This window comes from Rhincodon typus, chromosome 1, assembly GCF_021869965.1.
Source record: "Rhincodon typus isolate 14 chromosome 1, sRhiTyp1.1, whole genome shotgun sequence".
Taxonomy (NCBI): domain Eukaryota; kingdom Metazoa; phylum Chordata; class Chondrichthyes; order Orectolobiformes; family Rhincodontidae; genus Rhincodon; species Rhincodon typus.
Window position 1 is genome coordinate 79,005,543 of NC_063332.1, and position 19,251 is coordinate 79,024,793.

The 19,251-nt window shown below is 39.1% G+C and overlaps 1 protein-coding gene across 1 annotated transcript in view; it reads right to left on the minus strand.

The window, feature by feature from the left end:
* Positions 1-19,251, minus strand: part of LOC109921826 (tyrosine-protein kinase Tec-like) — an 86,523-nt gene that overhangs the window by 25,205 nt on the left and 42,067 nt on the right. The window contains exons 4-7 of the mRNA XM_048599947.1: positions 18,653-18,714; positions 16,454-16,519; positions 13,572-13,626; positions 5,222-5,301 (exon numbers count right to left, since the gene is read on the minus strand). Coding sequence (XP_048455904.1) covers positions 5,222-5,301; positions 13,572-13,626; positions 16,454-16,519; positions 18,653-18,714 — 263 coding nt within the window. The remainder of the gene's footprint in view (positions 1-5,221; positions 5,302-13,571; positions 13,627-16,453; positions 16,520-18,652; positions 18,715-19,251) is intronic.

Genomic DNA, 19,251 nt, shown 5'->3' on the forward strand with positions numbered 1-19,251 from the left:
CCTGCGGTTGCAGGGAAAAGTGCCGGGTGTGGTGGAGCTGGAGGGGAATGTGGAGCGGACAAGGGAGTCACGGAGAGAGTGGTCCCCCCGGAAAGCAGATAAGGGTGGGGAGGGAAAGATGTCTTTGGTGGTGGGGTCGGATTGCAGATGGCGGAAGTGTCGGAGGATGATGCGTTGGATCCGGAGGTTGGTGGGGTGGCACGTGAGGACAAGGGGGATTCTTTTTTGGTTCTCTCCCCTCCCCCTACCGCATCCCAAAACCAGTCCAGCTCGTCCCTGCCTCCCTAACTTGTTCTTCCTCCCACCTATCCCCTCCTCCCACCTCAAGCCGCACCTCCATCTCCTACTGACCAACCTCACCCCGCCCCCTTGACCTGTCCGTCCTCCCTGGACTGACCTATCCCCTTCCTAACTCCCCACCTACACTCACCTTTACTGGCTCCATCCCCGCCTCTTCGACCTGTTTGTTTCCTCTCCACCTATCCTCTCCTCTATCCATCTTCTATCCGCCTCCCACTCTCTCCCTATTTATTTCAGAACCCCCTTCCCCTCCCCCTTTTCTGATGAAGGGTCTAGGCCCGAAACGTCAGCCTCTCTGCTCCTATGATGCTGCTTGGCCTGCTGTGTTCATCCAGCCCTGCACCTTGTTGTCTCTTCCTGCAATGGGTTCTCTTTCTGCATCATTATCACTGGCATCTCCCGAGGATCAATCCTGCACTCTCTTCTATTTCTGATTTGCATGTTCTTTCTGTGAAAACATTCAAAAAATGCATAAGTTTTTTACATATATGCTGGTGATATAAACCTCTATACAATACCACCTCTTCCAACGCCTCTACTGCCTCTGAATTGTCAAATTGAGTTTGAGTAAAAAAGATGTGAATTCCTTTTTATGATGTCTCATAACCTAATCTCACCCCACTTTGATCTAGAAAGGTCTCTTGCACTTAGCAGGAATTCCCTCCTGAAGATGCAAAATGTGGATTAATTTTACAATGCCAGCCAGAAGCAGCAGCTAGGCTCCCAAAGTATGCACAAACACGGTGACTCAATTAAGAAATAGGAGACATACAAACAATGCACAGGATAACTTAATTAAGAAATTGGGAAGGCTACTGTCAGCAGTTCACCACTGTAAACCTTTTAGGCAGAATACACACAGTCCTAACCTCCTCCTTTGCTTTTATGATTTTACTATCCTAGTCTAAAATAAGATAATTGAAGTCCCCTATTATCAATACACTGGAGCTCCTGCAACTTTCTGCAAATGTACCTGCAAATTTAATCCATTACCTTTTGTAAATGTCATTTGTACTAATATACTAATCCCCATCATCATTATTTCTAATCAAATAGATTTGGTCTTTGGATCTTCAACTATCTCGTCCCTTTCCAGGGCTATAATAGGTTCTTTGATTAATATTATCTTCTCTCCACATTTTCTAATTTTCTTGAACCACATTATAATTGGAATATTAAATTCCAATCTGCCCCTCATTGTATCAGGTCTCTTTTTATTGCCAGTATAACAGTCCTAAGTGGCAGTTGGTACCTCAGCTCACCAATCTTCATTTACCTATGATGATTTAAATCCTTTAGTAGAGGTTCATTCAGAGTAGAAAAAAATCCTGATCAAATGTGGAATATTCAACAAAATGTTCCCTAACCTAATGAAGGATTAACTTAAAAGCTTAAACAAACATCCTTTGAAATGTTGATTGACCTGCTCTCTAATACCTTAAACGGTTCCTTGTATAAATCTAAAGCATTTCATTACGCGCCTTGAAAATAAGTATTTATCTTCTAAATTTCCAGATTAAACTAGTTATTAACCAGTTATTAAACTAGCTTTTTATTTGCCAATGAATGCTGAATGTTGCGCAGTAGTAGTGTCAGGAGACCTCGGTTCAAGCACTATCTGCTCCAGACTTGCATAATAACATCTCTGAACAGGTTGATTTGAATGCTGAGTGGTTGTTAGAAAAAGATGTTGTACTGCCATCTACTGGTTCGGAAAGTTGACAGCAAACACATTACACTTCGGAGAAAGAGGCAGTAGGAACTGCTGATGCTGGAGAATCTGAGATAACAAGGTGTAGAGCTGGATGAACACGCAGGCCAAGCAGCATCAGAGGAGCAGGAAAGCCGACGTTTCAGGGCTGGACCCTTCTTCAGAAATGAGGGAGGGGAAGGGGATTCTGAAATCAAGATGTCTTACTACAATTGTTTTTTTAAAAAACCCAACCTCATCATTTATCTAACCCTCAAAAACTTATTACACAAATTCTCTACAGTGTGGAAGCAAGCCATTCAGCACACAGACCCTCCTAAGAGCATCTCACCCAGACACACCCACGTACCCTATTCCCTGTAATTCCCGTGGCTATTCCACCTAAACCTCACATCCCTGATCACTGTGGGCAATTTAGCATGTCCAATCCACCTAACCTGCACATCTTTAGACTGTGGGAGAAAATTGGAGCACCTGGAGGAAACCAACGCAGACAGGGGGAGAACGTGCAAACTCCTCACACACAGTGGGTGGAATCGAACCCAGGTCCCCGCCACTGTGAGGCAGCAGTGCTAACCATTGAGCCACTGTGCTGCCCATGGTACATACTACAGGGTGATATCATTTGTCATAAATTATTTATATAGAAACAAATACGGCAGAAGACTGACAGCTAGAACATTTTTTGGACTCATTTTTGTGCCAATTCAAGGTGACAAAATATAATACCATATCATATCATAAATATTATAAACAGGTAGGATACAGTGTTACCAGGGCTCAACTAATGTTGATAAGTGGACCTGGATTCTGGAGATGCCTTTGAAATTCAGCATGAACCTTTAAAAGTGAACTCTGCACTCTGGCTGCAAGCAACTTGTATTCAGTTTTCAGAATGGGCAGATAGGAGACAACTAAATAGTTTTAACAGCTGCATTTGAGGTGTTGTCGGAGGTGTAAGACAGGAAAGCTGACTTTGTCTTCCCACAGGAAGGCAGCAGCATCTTGAAACAAGCCATTCATCTGAAGATGACAAAGATTTGCTGAGCAAGTCAGCATCGGGAGATCACCCAAAAGACAATGTTCCTATTAAACTGAGTAAGACCTTGTTGCGATGGACAGTGCATGTGACTGTGCAGTAAAATTTAAAGGGGCCATGGATAGCAAAAAAAAAACTGGTTGCACAAAACAAATACATTGTAAAGATTACATTGCTCAATATCACAAGAGGCTTAATGACATGAAAGGGGTTACTGAAGAAAGACTCCTAACACAAATTCTGGTTTATTCTTTATTTAACCCTACATGCCTGTAACAATCCTTTCCTACCAGATTTCCTCCTGTAATTGCAGCGTATTGCACTCCACCTTTTTCTCCTCCTAAACTCTCACTCCAAACTTGTAATAATAAAACAAAAATACTAAAGACGCTGTAAATCTGAGACAAAAACCAGAAAGTGCTGGAAAAAACTCAGCAGCTCCAATAGCAGCTGTGGAGAGACAGCAATAGAGTTAATATTTCTGGTTCAATGTCTCTTCCAAAGTTAACTCCGTCTCTACATTGACACTGTCAGACCTGAGCTTTGCCAGTACTTTGTTTTTGTCTCTGCAATTGTTACTCTTCTGTTACTTTCCTGATTTTCTCACTCCGTCAATCTCCACACTCCAGGATCATTGTCCCATGACATGCGTAAACTCAAAGCCTGTCACTCTGCTGCCATTAACATTTCCCTTCTTTCTTGCAGAAAAAGCTAGCATGTAATCAGAAAGGAGATAGAGACAGAAGAAGGGAAAGCCATCATCAACATCCTCACTCCACTCGAAGTGGTGGTCATGGAGACTGGGGGATCAATCATGTCAGGTAGATGGCGAGGCTAAAAAGTGCATATTATAGAATTCTTGACCATTTCACCCTCCTTTTCTATTCAATGAAGTACGATGACATATTGTGTATGATGTAATGCAGCTGTTCTCAACAGCTACTCATCTACGTCTACTTCAAACTCTGTTCCTTTTGATGTGAACTAAGAGCCCCCAGTGATTCAGCAATTGGGAGAGTACATCACCTGCGTAAACAATGTCATAATCATATCTGAGCAAGCGTCAGGGACTTTGGTTGGTCTCATAGTTGTGCACAATTCAACTTCAATTAGCAGAACTGCCACTAAATTTAAAGCAGCAATTACTTTCATACTAATGAAACATATTTTTAAAAAAAGATTAACTGATCACTTTTGAGAATTTCCATTAGTTGTATGTTTTTGCAGGCTTTCAAGTGGGGTTGCAAAATTTAAGTTTTTTTTTGGGCAAAAGTATACTAATAAGCTATGTTTTAACAAATTCTAAAGTATTTGACTTTAAATTCACAAAGAAACTGACTATTGTATGCAATTTTACTAGCACTTGTTTTTTTTAAAAGCTATCTTTAGTAATTTAAAACAAAGTTACGCTCACAGGTGGTGGATTGACACTGGGATGAATTTACTTATTTTCTGTGATGATCTCATTCAGATTTGATCACCCCATTTTGCATACTGGGGCTACTGATATTGTCTGGATTAAATCCTTCAATCCAACACAGAAGAGCAAAGGTTTTGACCCACGGTTTGTTCACCATCTTTATGCCTTTTTCATTGTCTAAGGAAATCTTTTGGCTGATTATATTCCTATGAACCTTGCAAGATTTTGCATTGAAGATGCTAAATAAATTCAAGTCATAAGTCATAAGTTTACATAGATATGAAAGGTAGCAAAGTTTTTGTTTACTGTATAAATTAACTCAACTTAATAGTAAACACACCATCTGTCAAGAGGTCAATGAATGAAATTACATCATGCTGTCCTCACCCACAATCACAAACTTCTGCTAACTCAAACCCTTTAAAGATCACCTCCATAATTCAAAAATAACAATGAGACAAATAAAAGAAAACATTCTCTTGTGAAATAAAGCAAGTTATACAGTAGATTTGGGCTAACCTTTCATGTTTTAACAGCTAATTATACTAAGCATTAAACAAATTTAATCACATAATCTAAGACCATCACAAACAGGTGGAATCAAACCAATGTGACTTAATTTCACTAACACACACCTTCTAGTCACTAAGTCAACAAAATCCAATAAGAAGGGGAGAAAATGGTTTTCTATTTAAAATATTAAATAGGATAACCAAAAACCATGAAATACACGATAATTGTATTAGCTCACCCTCCAAATTTGGTGTAAAGTGATACTGTATACATCCCAGGTTGGCTGGAATCTCTCACGATAAAACCTCCCTCTTTATCCTGCAAAGTAAATTAAAACTATGACATTTGCAAAATAATATTCAACCAAAATAATTTTTAAAATCATAGTTAGTGGTTGGTTTACCAAAAAAAAACTTGCCCCAGGTTGGAACGCCAAAGAGAAAGTAAACCAAACCTAAGGCTTTATTTCGAGAGGGATAGAATTGAGACCATAATCTTGGTAAAACCAAAAGTACTTCACTTCTGCCAGACCAGGTAAGGATGGAAGATTGCCTCCCCTAAAGGACATTAGTGAAGCAGATAGATTTTTAATGATCATCAACAATGGTAACAGGGCTGCTATTAAATTAGCTTTTAATTGCAAATTTCTTTTACTGAATTCAAATTTCATCATCTGCCATAGTGGGATTCAAACATCTGTCTCCAGAATCATAGAACCATAGAATCATTGAATCCCTACAACGCAGGTAGAGGTCGTTCAGCCCGAGTGTACATCAACCCTCTGAAAAACATACCAACCAGACCCACCCCAAGAATGTGCAATCTCTACACAGTCATCTGGGTTAGTAGATCACTAGACAAATGACATTACCACTACGTCATTACCTCCCCCAAGTCCACTGAAACTATTTCACTACTTAATAAAATTATGGTTGAACATCTACATCAATTCCACTTTCCTGCACTATTCCTACAACCCTTTGCACCTGACAAACTATCAATGGCAGTCTTGAAAACACTTTCAACTGCAAATCTGTGGTGTGCAATCCTAAGGATTCACAACATATGTGCAGAAATTTTTCACCAGTCCTAAATGGCCGACAATTTTTCCTGGGATCACAACTCTTACTTCTAGAAACCCTAGCCATGAAAACACCCTCTCAGCATTTATCCTGTAGATAACTCTTCAAGGCTTGGCATTTCAATATGATCATCTTTCTTCTGAAGTTCAGAGAATATAAATGCATTCTACTGAATTTCTCCTTCTAGACCAGCCCTCTCATCACAAAAATTAACCTTGTGAAAATTCATTGTAAACCCCTGGAGACAAATATATCATTCCATAGGTCAGAAGGTCAGAACTGTACACAGTACCTTAATCTACCAAGGCATGGTACGGTCTCAGCAAAGCCCTTTACGATTGCAACAAGACTTCTACACTCTATACTCCAACCTTTGAAATAATGGCCCGCATACCACTTGCCTTCACAACATGTTAACTTTGTAATGGGCATACAAGAATCCCCATATTCCTGTGAAGATCAATAACTACTAATTGCACATCTTCCAGAACATATTCAGCTTTTCCTTTCTTCCTACCCAAGTGGATAATTTCAGATTACCCCACATTATACAACATCTATCACCAATTTTCTTAATCACATAACCTGCCGATATCTCTTTCCATCCTCACAGCTTACTTTATCACCTATTATTGTATCATCAGCAAATCTGGATATATTACAGTCTCCTCATTCAAGTCATTGACATACAGTGTGAATAGCTGAGGCTAAAATAATGATCCTTGCAGCATCTTTCTAGTCAAACCTGCCAGCTCAAATTTGATCTGTTTATTCCTACTGTTTTTCTGTCAATTATCTAATCCTTATTCATGCTTTCATATTACCCCCAATCCTGTGAATCATGAACTTGTGTAAATGCCATTTGTGTTTATTAAACAGTTGCTGAAAATCCAATTACACTGTAATCTTTCAGTTCTCCTTTATCTACCTCCCACTCATACCTTCACAAAAATAGATTTGTTAAACATAATTACTCTTTCATAACACTATGTTCATCCTATCTATTCATGCTGAGATTTCTCAGTTGCTCTGTTAGCATGTTAATACTGGGTTCCTATTTCTACTATAACTGATGACAGGCTAAATGCTTTCCATTTGCTATAACTGCCAATACAGATTTAATAACAAATAGAAATTTGCACAGTTTTATTAATTTGTCAGATTTATAAGATAGTGTATTATTTTGATATGTGATGATAATGAAATCAGGTATTGCAGATATTTTGTGTTTCACCCCTATGCCAAGATGGACAATTGATTTTCAGATCAGGATCACCACTTTTGTTTCTTCTTGCTTTGCTCTGCTAAGGTACAGTTCACAATCGTTCAGGTCCTATCACAAACGTTCATGATCCACTTTACAGACAGAGTAGGTGAGATGAGTCAGTGAGACAACCACTGCATGGGTCAGTGGGATCCCACCTTGATCAACCTGCACCAACTTCACTTTCATTACACTGTGAGGTGTGACACCCTTTCCCTTGCGCCTGTGTTAGATCCAGTGCTGGCAAAAGTCGGGTATGGGCCCGATGCTCCAATTCATTCATTTGATTCAACAGATGAGCTATTAGAGAGTTGTGGGAGTGGATAGTCCAGTGGTATTAATCACTATATTATTAATTTATATACCCAAGTAATGCTCTGGAGACCTGGGTTCAAATTCCACCTTGGCAGATGGTGGAATTTGAATTCAATTTTTTAAAAACTGGAATTAAGAGTCTGATGATGATTAAAATAGTCAATTGTCAGAAAATAAAACCAGATTGACCACATCGACCTAGGCACCAGAAACGTCAATGGCAAAACTGTTCCTGTCAACACTTCAGTGACATCTTGGGGCTTGAGACAATATTGGGAGAACTGTCTTAGACTAGTCAAGCAACAGGCTACAATAGTGATACTTTCAAAATCATACCTTACTCGACAATATTCCAGTCACCACCATCACCATCCCTGGATATGTTTTGTCACTGCAGCAGGACAGATCCAGCAGAGGTAGTGGCACAGTGGTGTACAGTCAGGTGGGAGTTGCCTTTCGAGTCCTCAATATTGACTCTGGACACCATGAAGAATTGTGGCATCAATTCAAACATGGTCAAGGAAATTGCCTCCATTTACCATATATTGCCCACCCTATACCACCCCCATTTCCAACCAAAAAGAAACTGTTGATAAATCAATACACCTTCATGTTGAAAAACACTTGGAGGAAGCACAGGGTGGCAAAGGTGCAGAATACATTCTAGATGGGGGATTTCAATGCTCAGCACCAAAGTGGTTCGGCAGCACCATTACTGATTGAGCTGGTCAAGCCCTAAAGGACATTACTGCTAGACTAGGGCTATGGCAGATAGTGAGAGAACCAACAGAGGGTAAAACACACAACTTTATCCTCACCAATCTGCCTGCCACAGATGCATTTTTCCATGACAGTATCAGTAAGAGTGACCACACCACAGTTCTTGAGGAGGCAAAGTTGCACCTTCACAATGAGAACATCTTACGTCATGTTCTGTGGCACTGTCACTGTACTAAATTGGACAGACTTTGAACAAAATTAGCTACTCAAGACTGGGCATCCATGAGCTGCTGAGCCATCAACAGCAGCAGAATTGTACTCCCAATGCGATCTGCAACCTCATGGTCTGGCATATCCTCCACTCTATCATTACCATCAAGCCAGGGGGTCAACATTGGTTCGATAAAGAGTACAAGAGGGCAAGCCAGCAGCAGCACCGCAAATACCTAAAAACAATGTGTCAACCCGGTGAAGCCACAAAACAGGACCACTTGTATGCCAATCAGCATAACCAGCAATTGATAAACAGAGCTAAGCAATCCCATGACCAATGCTCCACAGTCCTGCCATATCCAGTGATGAATGGTGGTGGACAATTAAACTACTCACTGGAGGAGCAGGCTCGACAAATATCCTATTCTCAACAATGGGGGAGCCCAGCACATCAGTGCAAAAGGATTGGCTGAGGTATTTGTGATAATCTTCACCCAGACAGCTGAGTGGATGATCCATCTCCAGAGATGTTAGTCTACAGCCAATGTAGATGATATCAAGAGACAGTTAGAAGCACTGGATACTGCAAACACTATTGGCCCTGACAACATTCAAACAATGTTACTGAATACGTGCTCCAGGACTTGACACATCCTGGCCAAGCTGTTACAACACAGAGACAACACTGATATCTACCTGACTGCCCAGGCACGTCCTGCATATTAAAAGCAGGACAAAATTCAACGCAGCCAATTACCATCTGACTCTTGATCATCAGTAAAATGAGGGAAGGTATAATCTATCGTGCTACCAAGCAGCATTTGCTTAGCAATAACCTGCTCAGTGGCACCCATTTTGGTTTCTGCCAGTGCCACTCAGCTCTTGACCTCAATATAGCCTTGGTTCAAACATGGACAAAAAAGCTGATCTCCAGAAGTGAAATTAACTGCTTTTGATATAAGGCCACAAGTGTGACATTGAGGAGCCCTAGCAAACCTGGAGTCGATAGGAAAACTCTCCAGTGGTTGGAGTCATACCTGCACAAAGGAAGATGGTTGTGGTTATTGAAGTCAGTCATCACAGGATATCTCTGTAGGATATCCTAGGTCCAATTATCTTCAACTGCTTCATCAACAAACATCCTTCCATCATAAGGTCTGAAATGGGCTGTTCACAATGTTGAGCATCGTTTGCAACTCTTCAAATACTTAAGCAAACCATGTTCAAATGCAGCAAGACCCGGACAAAAATCTGGGCTTAGACTGAAAAGTGGCAAGTAAGATTTGTGCCACAAAATGCCAGGCAATCACCATATCCAACAAGAGAAAATCTTAATTATCACCCCTTGACATTCAATGGTGTTACTATCTCTGAATCCCCACCAGCAACATCCTGGAAGTTACCACTGATCAGAAACTCAACTGGACTTGCTACATAAACACAGTGGCTACAAGAACAGGTCACAGTCCAAGAATCCTGCAGTGAATAACTCACCTCATGACACCCTAAATCCCATCCACCATCTTCAAGACACATGTCAGGAATGTGATGGAGTACTCTCCACTTGTCTGGATGAATGCAACTCCAACAACATTCAAAAAAGCTTGACATCATCCAAGACAAAGCAACTCACTTGATTGGCATCACATCCATAAACACCAACACTCAGTAAGAGCAGTATGTATTATTTATAAGATGCACTGCAGGAATTCACCAAGGCTCTTTAGACAGCACATTCCGAACCCACAAACATTTCCATCCAGTAGGACAAGAACAGTAGACACATGGAAACACGATCACCTGCAAGTTCCTCTCCAAGTCACCCACCATATCCTGACACGGAAATATATTGTTCCTTTAGTTCCTTTAATGTTTGCTTGGTTATAATTCTGAAATTCCCTCCCTAATGGTAATGTGAAATCTGCCTGTAGTACATAGATTGCAACAGGTCAAGATGCAGCTCACTACCACATTCCCAAGGGCAACTCTAAATAGGCAATAAATGCCGGCCCAGCCTGTGATACCCATAACTCCTATGAATTAATAAAAGATATTATTTTGTGGACATCAATATTTTACAATGAAGGAGTCTGATGATCAAATAATCAGTTTTTAGCGGTATTGTCTGTGCAAAGAATACTAGCCTAACACTTACACCTTTTAACATAACGTGATGGGAATCTTAGTATTTAGTCTACATGCTTGGTGTTCGACATGATCTATGTTTTGTATTTCATTGAAAGGAAAATACATCCGATGATGCACCACACCCAATGAAGACTATTCTAGATCAGCAGGGCAGAGCAGAACTAATAATCCTGTGGTATAAGTTAATGGTTTTGCACAGGTTAATGCTCATATGACATTGGATTCACTCATTCTACTGATGTCACATTCAGACTGTGGGTAGAAACAAGTTCTTTTCTAGCTTTTGCAGGGATCAGATGAATTTGTGCCAGCTCCCAAATGTCCTAGTCATTATGCATGACCAAACATCAAAACGTTCATCTGTTGATTTTTAGCTCCTACTTGCAGAAGAGAGACGGAGAAGTCAGTCTTGGAAAACAGTGCCAATCTCAAGAATGAGGTATCACAATCCCAACCGTGGGTGAATGTTGATCCCAGAGAGAGGGCTAGATTTAACCATATCCAGATCAGATGGCTGCTTTGCCAATATTTAATTCTGTTCTGTTGCTTACTACCTCACTCTTCCATATAACTCCCATTCTAGCCTCTCCACCTTTTGCACTATTTCAATGAATCCTGATACAAGCCCAAGTAGACCTCAACTACAGCTCAGTACCAATTAGTGATCTGCACTCTTGGTATTAGATCAACTTTTCTTCCCTTATTCTCAACCTGCTGTTCTTTTTATCAGCTTCTCTTGTTTCAATTTTAGATTGCCCTTAACAAGCTCCAAGTAGAGTATTTATTTTGGAGACTTGTTTGAGGCATGCAGACTAAACAATCCAATACGGCATTCACAAGCCCTGCTACGAGTGGGGTAGGTGGTGTTCACTGAGGCAAGTAGATGCAATGCTTGACTTTTCCTATTTTTCTTTCTAGCATCTCAGTTAACCATTTCCTTTTTTTGTTTTAATAATTTTACACATGTGCACATAACTGGCTCCTTCCCACTCCTTTTTGTTCTGTCTGAAACATTATTCGTGTTTAACAACATCTATTTCTGGTTAAGATTCCATTAATTTAAATTAGTCAATCATTAGTTCACAGCTTCTGGGAAGCCAGTTGATTGTGCAATATCATTGAACATACTGAGATCAATGTTTGGATATTTCATATTTTGCACCAGTCAATCATAGAAAACCTGTGTGAATTATGAAGTACATGGAAGGCCTCACTCATCCTCCCTTTTTTTTGCTCTTAAAATAATGGTACAGCAAAAGATGGAGGGGTTTAAGAACAGAGTTGCAGAATGTACGACCGTAACACAAAAGAGATACAAGAGAAGATAGATAGTTTAATGAAATATTGAGGAGATAATAGCTATAAGGAGCTGGCATGAAAGAGAAATTGAGGCCTGAGACAGATCAACCATGATCTTATAGAATGGCAGTGCAGGTTTGAGAGGCTGAATGGCTTACTCCTGCTCCTGCTTATTTTCTCATTGTGGTTTTATTTTTCTGTATTCGAATGAATGTGCAGGAAGGAAGTTCAGTTTTGGGTCAAGCAGCATGCTGAGGATTAGTACCTACTGATCAGATGAGAGATGGCACTCAGGGAAGATATTTTGGGCACAAGCAAAGGAATGGCTTTGTTAACATTAAAAGAAATTATGATTCATTACATATGAGCTAGGAAATTATAAACTGTAGCAACAGATGTGTAGAAATAGAGGAGCAGAAAAACAGAACTAAATGTGTTAGTACACATGTTGAAAATCAAATCAACAGTTTTGAATGAGAGTACTAAATGGTATCATATAAGTAATTAAGAGGAAACTGTTGAGGACACCATAGATAACCAGTAGTCAAAAAAGAGAAGCTTTGGAAAGGTAATTTGAAAGATTTTAATTGGCCTGAATGGGTCTCGCTCACCGGTCAGAGAACTGACAGTGAGCCCGCATCAGATTCATGGTGTAACCCACGATTATCAAGTACCTTCCAGACACGATAGTGGGCACACTCTCTAGCCTTCTGGAGACAGCAAGGACTGCAGCAGCTGGAAGCTAGAGTCAATAAAAGTGGAGCTAGAAAAGCACAGCAGGTCAGAGAGCATCCAAGGTGCAGGAAAGTCAACGTTTCGGGCCAAAATCCTTTGTCCTGACGCAGGGTTTCAGCCCGAAACATTGACTTTCCTGCTCCTTGGATGCTGCCTGACCTGCTGTACTTTTCCAGCTCCACATTTATTGGCTCTCTAGCTTTCCTTCGATTGAGGACCCCAACAGCAGAGGTGGCCAGTTAGAGACCGGCAGATCCTCATGGTCATCATTGCCACTGAAGTGGTGGCAGCTGTTGACAATGTACAATAGATTGACATCAAAGCTAAGTGAGGGCAGGAGGAGGACTCAGCATCGGGGTGTCATGGGAGGTGGCCACCATCAGACAGAGTGCCAGGCAATGAATGCCCCATCACCCAGGAGGCTGCCAGCAATCCAACAGTGTTTGCCAAGCAGCCTTCACAAGGCATAGCAAATCTGTGCAGCTCTCTTGCAATCTCTAAGCAAACATTTAATTGCAGAGGGCTGGGGAATAATGAGTGTCACTGGTTCATTAAAAACTTGAACTTGACTGACATCTAATCACTAGTAGCTGGGAATCCTATGTCAGCTCTCTGCCCTCAGAAGCAATCATGAAGGCTTTTCCACTGCTGTGAGACTTGCATGGGCTATCTCCTGTGTGCCCAGCTGCTATGATTCACCCCATGACAGGGTGGGTTTAGTGTACCGAACCTGAATGAGTCTTGGACAGCTTAGTTGAATACTAAACATAAATTAATTTCCGGTTAATGTGAAGAATATATTTCGCCATTACCTCAGATCTCAACAACTGTTCTGCTTTACTTCTATTTACATTTTTGCAATACCACCTAAATAAAAATGGAGAAGAAGGCAGAAGTTAGACACAATTTCCAGCAAACTAGGTATTCAATATTATTGCTGTGAATGAACAAAATCAAAAACAGAATACATATACGGTTTGCACTCTGTGGTATTGTGTGGTCTGTGCGTGAACTGGCTGATCTGGGTTGCGGAGTACTTTGAGAAATCCATAGAAAGTGAAGGAAGTTAAAAAATTCTAATTATTCTACTACAATAACTGCCTTAAAGTTGACTAATGCTGCAAAGATCTAGCTTCTATTTGAGTCTACTCCATTAGTTAACGGATCAGTAAAAAGCTTCTGTTTCATGTTATTCTATAATAACTGGTAACAAATAACAACATAATCTACTGTGATTTTAATGAGGCTCTAAGTAAATTTTGAACACAAATTTAGAAATATTAAAATTTATTATGTAGCACAATATATTGACTTGTTTAAACATTATTTTGGAAATTGCTAATGTAATAGCTAGTATTTATGGACTGCTCATTTTATTGTATGATAGTAGCTCTCTTACAATCATCTTCCAGGTTTGAATACATGAATAAACCATACTTTTCACCCGATAGCATTTTATGGTTATTAAAAAAAAATGGACTTAATGGAACGTTTAGTGGGAATACACCATAATCTATTTTAAAAGGGAAAAGAAATAAGTAAACACCTCTGTTATGAAGAGGAGAATTCTATTTGCCTCTCTCCCCATCCATAATAAGATAAATTAGTGCCATCAGGTTCTTAACCTTTCTACCAATGGGAACAATTTCTCTCTGTCCACGATGTATAGATCCCACATGATTTTGAGCAGCTCTGTCAAATCTCCTCTCAAATCTCTTGCCTCAACTTTGTTAATCTATCCAACCTAACTGAAGTCTCTCATCTTATAAATCATTTCATACATCTTTTCAGCACGCTCTTCAATACCTTCATATTCCTTCTAAAGTATGGTGCCTAGTATTCTGCACAGGACAGTAACTGGGTTCCAGGCAGAACTAAGAAACATCATTTATGCAAACCAACAAGGAGGCTTTGTTCCATAGCAATGCACGCTGTACACTCAAAACAGTCTGAACAAGCCTATAAACTTGGTTAATGACTCACCAGTACCTCATGTGATTCATTTCTTAAAAGGAACATTATCCCAACATAACATACCCAAACTCTAATGCATAACACCCAGAATTTGATGAAACACTCCAAGTGAGGCCGAACATCACAGAATCTATATTCTTATCACTCACTTTGTCAAACTGCCCAGTTGCCTTTAGTGATCCTCTATAGGATTTTCAGAATGATCCTTGAGGATTTCTGGCAAAACCATTCCTGGATGGGGCAATGAACACACGTGTGCAGAAATGCAGCTTTGCAAAACAATCTCATTTGAAATTAATATCCTTCAGTCTTGCGTGAAACAAAGTTGAAAAGAAACTTAGCATCTCACATTTGGTGCTAATAAAATTCATTTTCCATTTAAATATCCATTGGACAAGTTTATTAATTATTATATTCAGACATCCTGTCCAATTCATCCTCTACATTAACTGTATTTTCAATCTGAGACTGCAAATCTGCTACTTGAAGAACATCAGTCCACACAATCCAATAATCTGAGTAAAAAAACTTTGAATGCTATTCTTGGTTTTCTGTTTGGTACCCAGTTCACTGTCCATTATTTGTTGTATTCTCAGGAGTTAGCTGTAGTTTTCCAGCTGCTTACAGGGTCTGTTTCCCAAATTCAGTTACTGAAAATAATTTAACATTATGCTGGTGGGTTATCACTAGTGCATCTGTGCCTGCACAAATGAGTCATACTGGCCAATTCTGATCGTAACACACTCTGTTGATACAATTTCTGGGATGCATGAGAAAGAAAATGACATCAAAATAATGTTTTTTATGACTTCAAGATTATTCTGAAATGCTTTAAGACAGTGAAGTACTTTTGAAATGTAGCCACTGTTGTACTGTAGCAGACAACTTTCTTACACCAAAGTCCTACTCACAGCAATGGTCAAGTGATAAATGTTATGCAGGACATTGAAAAGATAGACCTACTCCACTCCAAAAAGTGCCAAGGGATGTTTTGCATTCAGCTGAGGGCAAGACAGGCTTCAGTTTTAATATTGCATTGAAAAGACTGCTTCCCTGACAGGGCAGCACACCCTCAGTATTAAGCAGAAATGCCAATCTACATTATGTAATCAACTCTTTAGGGTAGAACTTGAAGGCAAGCCTCATGAATTCAAAATCATATTCTTTGATTAACTAACAACACAATGGAACAATTAAAACATACATAGTAAAATTTATTATCCAGAACCTAAGGGACCAGAAGTGTGCCAATTGATCAAATATTCCACATAATCAACAGGTCCACATAATCTCTGAAAAAACACATACTAAGTAATAGAAATATAATGCAGGGGATACACATATCACTGTTATACTTTATTTGCAGCTTAAATTACTCAAACAATAATGTAACATTGCCTCAGATAAAGCTTATCGACAGAGAGCCTTCTCACTCACACCCTCAACTGACTACTTGGACATCATGGTAGATCGCAGTATTTGAGGAAAAATTGACTTGAAATTGAATCAACTGTTGATACTTTGTGTGGCCATTTGATTGAACAAGTATACTTACATTAGATAAATAAATTAAAAATATAAGAATTGGACAGAATAATACAGTAAACCTCGCAGTATGAGGTATATAATTTTTGTCAGTTTATCAAGACTGCCAATTCATAAGTTGCAGGTTAAAACAAAGATTATTGTAATTATAATTTGGAAGACAAGTTTAACTTACTCATATTTTTCTAAATTGTTGGATTTCTTCTCTGTTACATAATTGCTTGGTATGTAGCCCTCATGTCTGGAAAATAAAATATATTCACAATTTGTGCATCAAGAGTATTATTAACATTTGCTCGCATTTTAGGTTTTTCTACTTGAACACTCTGCAGAGTGCAAATATAGTCAGCCAGGCCAAAGTTATACTGCACCCATACTTGAACACTTAACATGAAAAGCTAGTGCGTGATGGCAAGAGAATGTGAATGGCAGCATCCACTTTCTTATATCATTGAAAGAGATTTACACAAATTTTTATGTGCCCAATAGATTCAAAGAACTGTACAAATAAAGAAAGATGACATTTTAGTGTGAACAATGAATCATTGTTCTAGATAGACAAGCAGCTCTAATTCCCCAAGAATAACTTTGGTTTGGTAAATTTGTCAGATAATATCCTAATTTCCACCTGTAACTTCACGAGGGCAGCAATGGAAACCTCAGGGAAGCAATCTGAATAGTAACTTCCAGCTGTTTAACTATTTCAATATGATTTGACTCCCATGAGAAAAGGACAAATAAGGAATAATCAGTAAATATAATATATTTGGATTTCCAAAAGGCATTCAATAAGGTACTGCATGTAAGGCTATTTAATAACAGGCCACAGTGTCAGGGGTAATATATTAGCATGGATAATGGATTGGCTAACCAATAGAAGATGGTTGGGAAAAAGACGGCATTTTAACAATGGCACTCTCTAAATGGTAGAGTGCAACAAGGATTAGTGCTGGGCCTCAACTATACATGTTAACAACTTGATTGACAGGAGTGAATGCACTCTTGCCACGCTTGCATACGAATAAATGGCATGTCAAACGACAAGGTTGGCATTATGCCCATACAGGAATGTAGACAGACTAAGTAAATAGGCAAAACTTTGACAGATGTAATATAATGCAGGGGAAAATGGGAGGTTATTCACTTTGGTAAGAAGAATAGAAGTGCTAAATACTATTTAAATGGGGATAAACTGCAGAAAGCTTCAGCATAGAGGGACTTGGGGGTCCTTATACATTAATTTAACATCTAAGTTCAGCAGGTAATAGAGAAGACAAATGGACTGTTGACTTTATTTCAAAAGAAATTGAATATAAAAATGGGAAGGTCTTGTTAGAACTACACAAGGCAGAAGTCAGACCATTACTGTAAAATTGTGAATAATTTTGCTCCATTTATCTGAAGATATATTAGTTTTGGAGGCAGTTCAGTGAAGGCTCATTAGGTTGATTATTGTTTATGGAGCAAATTTTTTGCGGAGTTGAGTGGAATGGGCTTGTACTGATTGGAGTTTAGAAAAATGACAGGCAACCTTACTGAAAATTCTTAGGGGACTTGACACGTTAGTTGCTGAGTTTGTGTTTTTCCCCTAAGGGAAAGTCTAGGACTGGACCCTAGAAGCTCACAAAAAGGAGCTGCCCAGTTGAGACAGAGATAAGGAAGAATTTCTTTTCTCAGAAGGCAATGAATCCATAGTTTTTTAGCTGTTAATTATAGTCAAGGCTGAGATTTAGGGAGATTTTTAATTAGTAAGGGAATCAAGAATTATGAGGGGACAAAAGTAAATTGGAGTTGAGGATTATCATATCAAACTTGGTGGGCTGAGTAGCTGACTTTTGCTCCAATATTTTATGTTAGAGATAAGAGAGATACTGCAGCAGTCTAAACTGTTAATGACAATTTTTAAATTTTGAAGTAAAAGACGATTCCTCTCATGGGTTCTCTTGTATTCCATCAAATTTACGATCATTTCAATAAATTCTATCATGACAATCTAAATAATGAGATACTTAATCAAATGTTCAAATTGCTGACTATGCTACTTCTGTCTTTGCACATGAAGCAACCATGGGAATGTTTACTATAGTAGCTCCAAACAAAAGTAGTAAAAATAGAAACTGGAAAACTAGAGTAAAGAGTAAAAAAAAATCTTTACAAGAAATAGCAGGCTTTGCCTTTGGTGTAGAACAGAAAATACTGGAGATGCTCAGTAGTTGCAGGAATATTCACAAAGTGCTTTGGGCCTGGAAGGAGTGCGTAAACAATTGAGCTAAACAAAAGGAGGAGGAAAAGGATAGAGTAAGAAGTAGTCATAAATCATATTCACAAATGAAATAATCAGCATAAAAATTAATGACATGTTCTGTCCACATACGTGATCCTGAAAGTTTTGTTGCTCATCACTGGCTTCCTGTCCAGAAACTCCACAATTAGAATCTTAAGTTGTTTCAAACAAACTAAACGGTATTAATGTTTTCTATTGGACACTCTGCAATGTTTTAGATAATTTACAAAACGTATTGTTAAAGCTGCTTCTCCCATTTGTTTGGATGCAAGATCTTCTGGGATTCATATCAGTCAAATAGTCTTTGGAAACAATAAAAGCAATGAGAATATAAAAAGGTAGGAGCAGCAGTAACTCACTTGACCCCTCATAGCTGCTCCACCATTCAGTAATGGGTGATCTGATTGTGTCTTGAGCTCCATTTTCTTGCTTGCCCCCATCACCTTTTAGATCAAAATTCTTCCTAATACATCAACTGAATATATTCAATGAATATATTCCATTGCTGTCTGCCCAAGAATTTCAAAGATTAACAACCCCCTGAAGAACGAAATTCCTCCGTATCTGCATTTTAAATAGGAAACCTATTATATTAAAACTGTGCCCTCTAGCGTTGGATTCCTCAGCAGGGGGAACACTCTTAGATAACAAGGTGTAGAGCTGGATGAACACAGCAGGCCAAGCAGCAT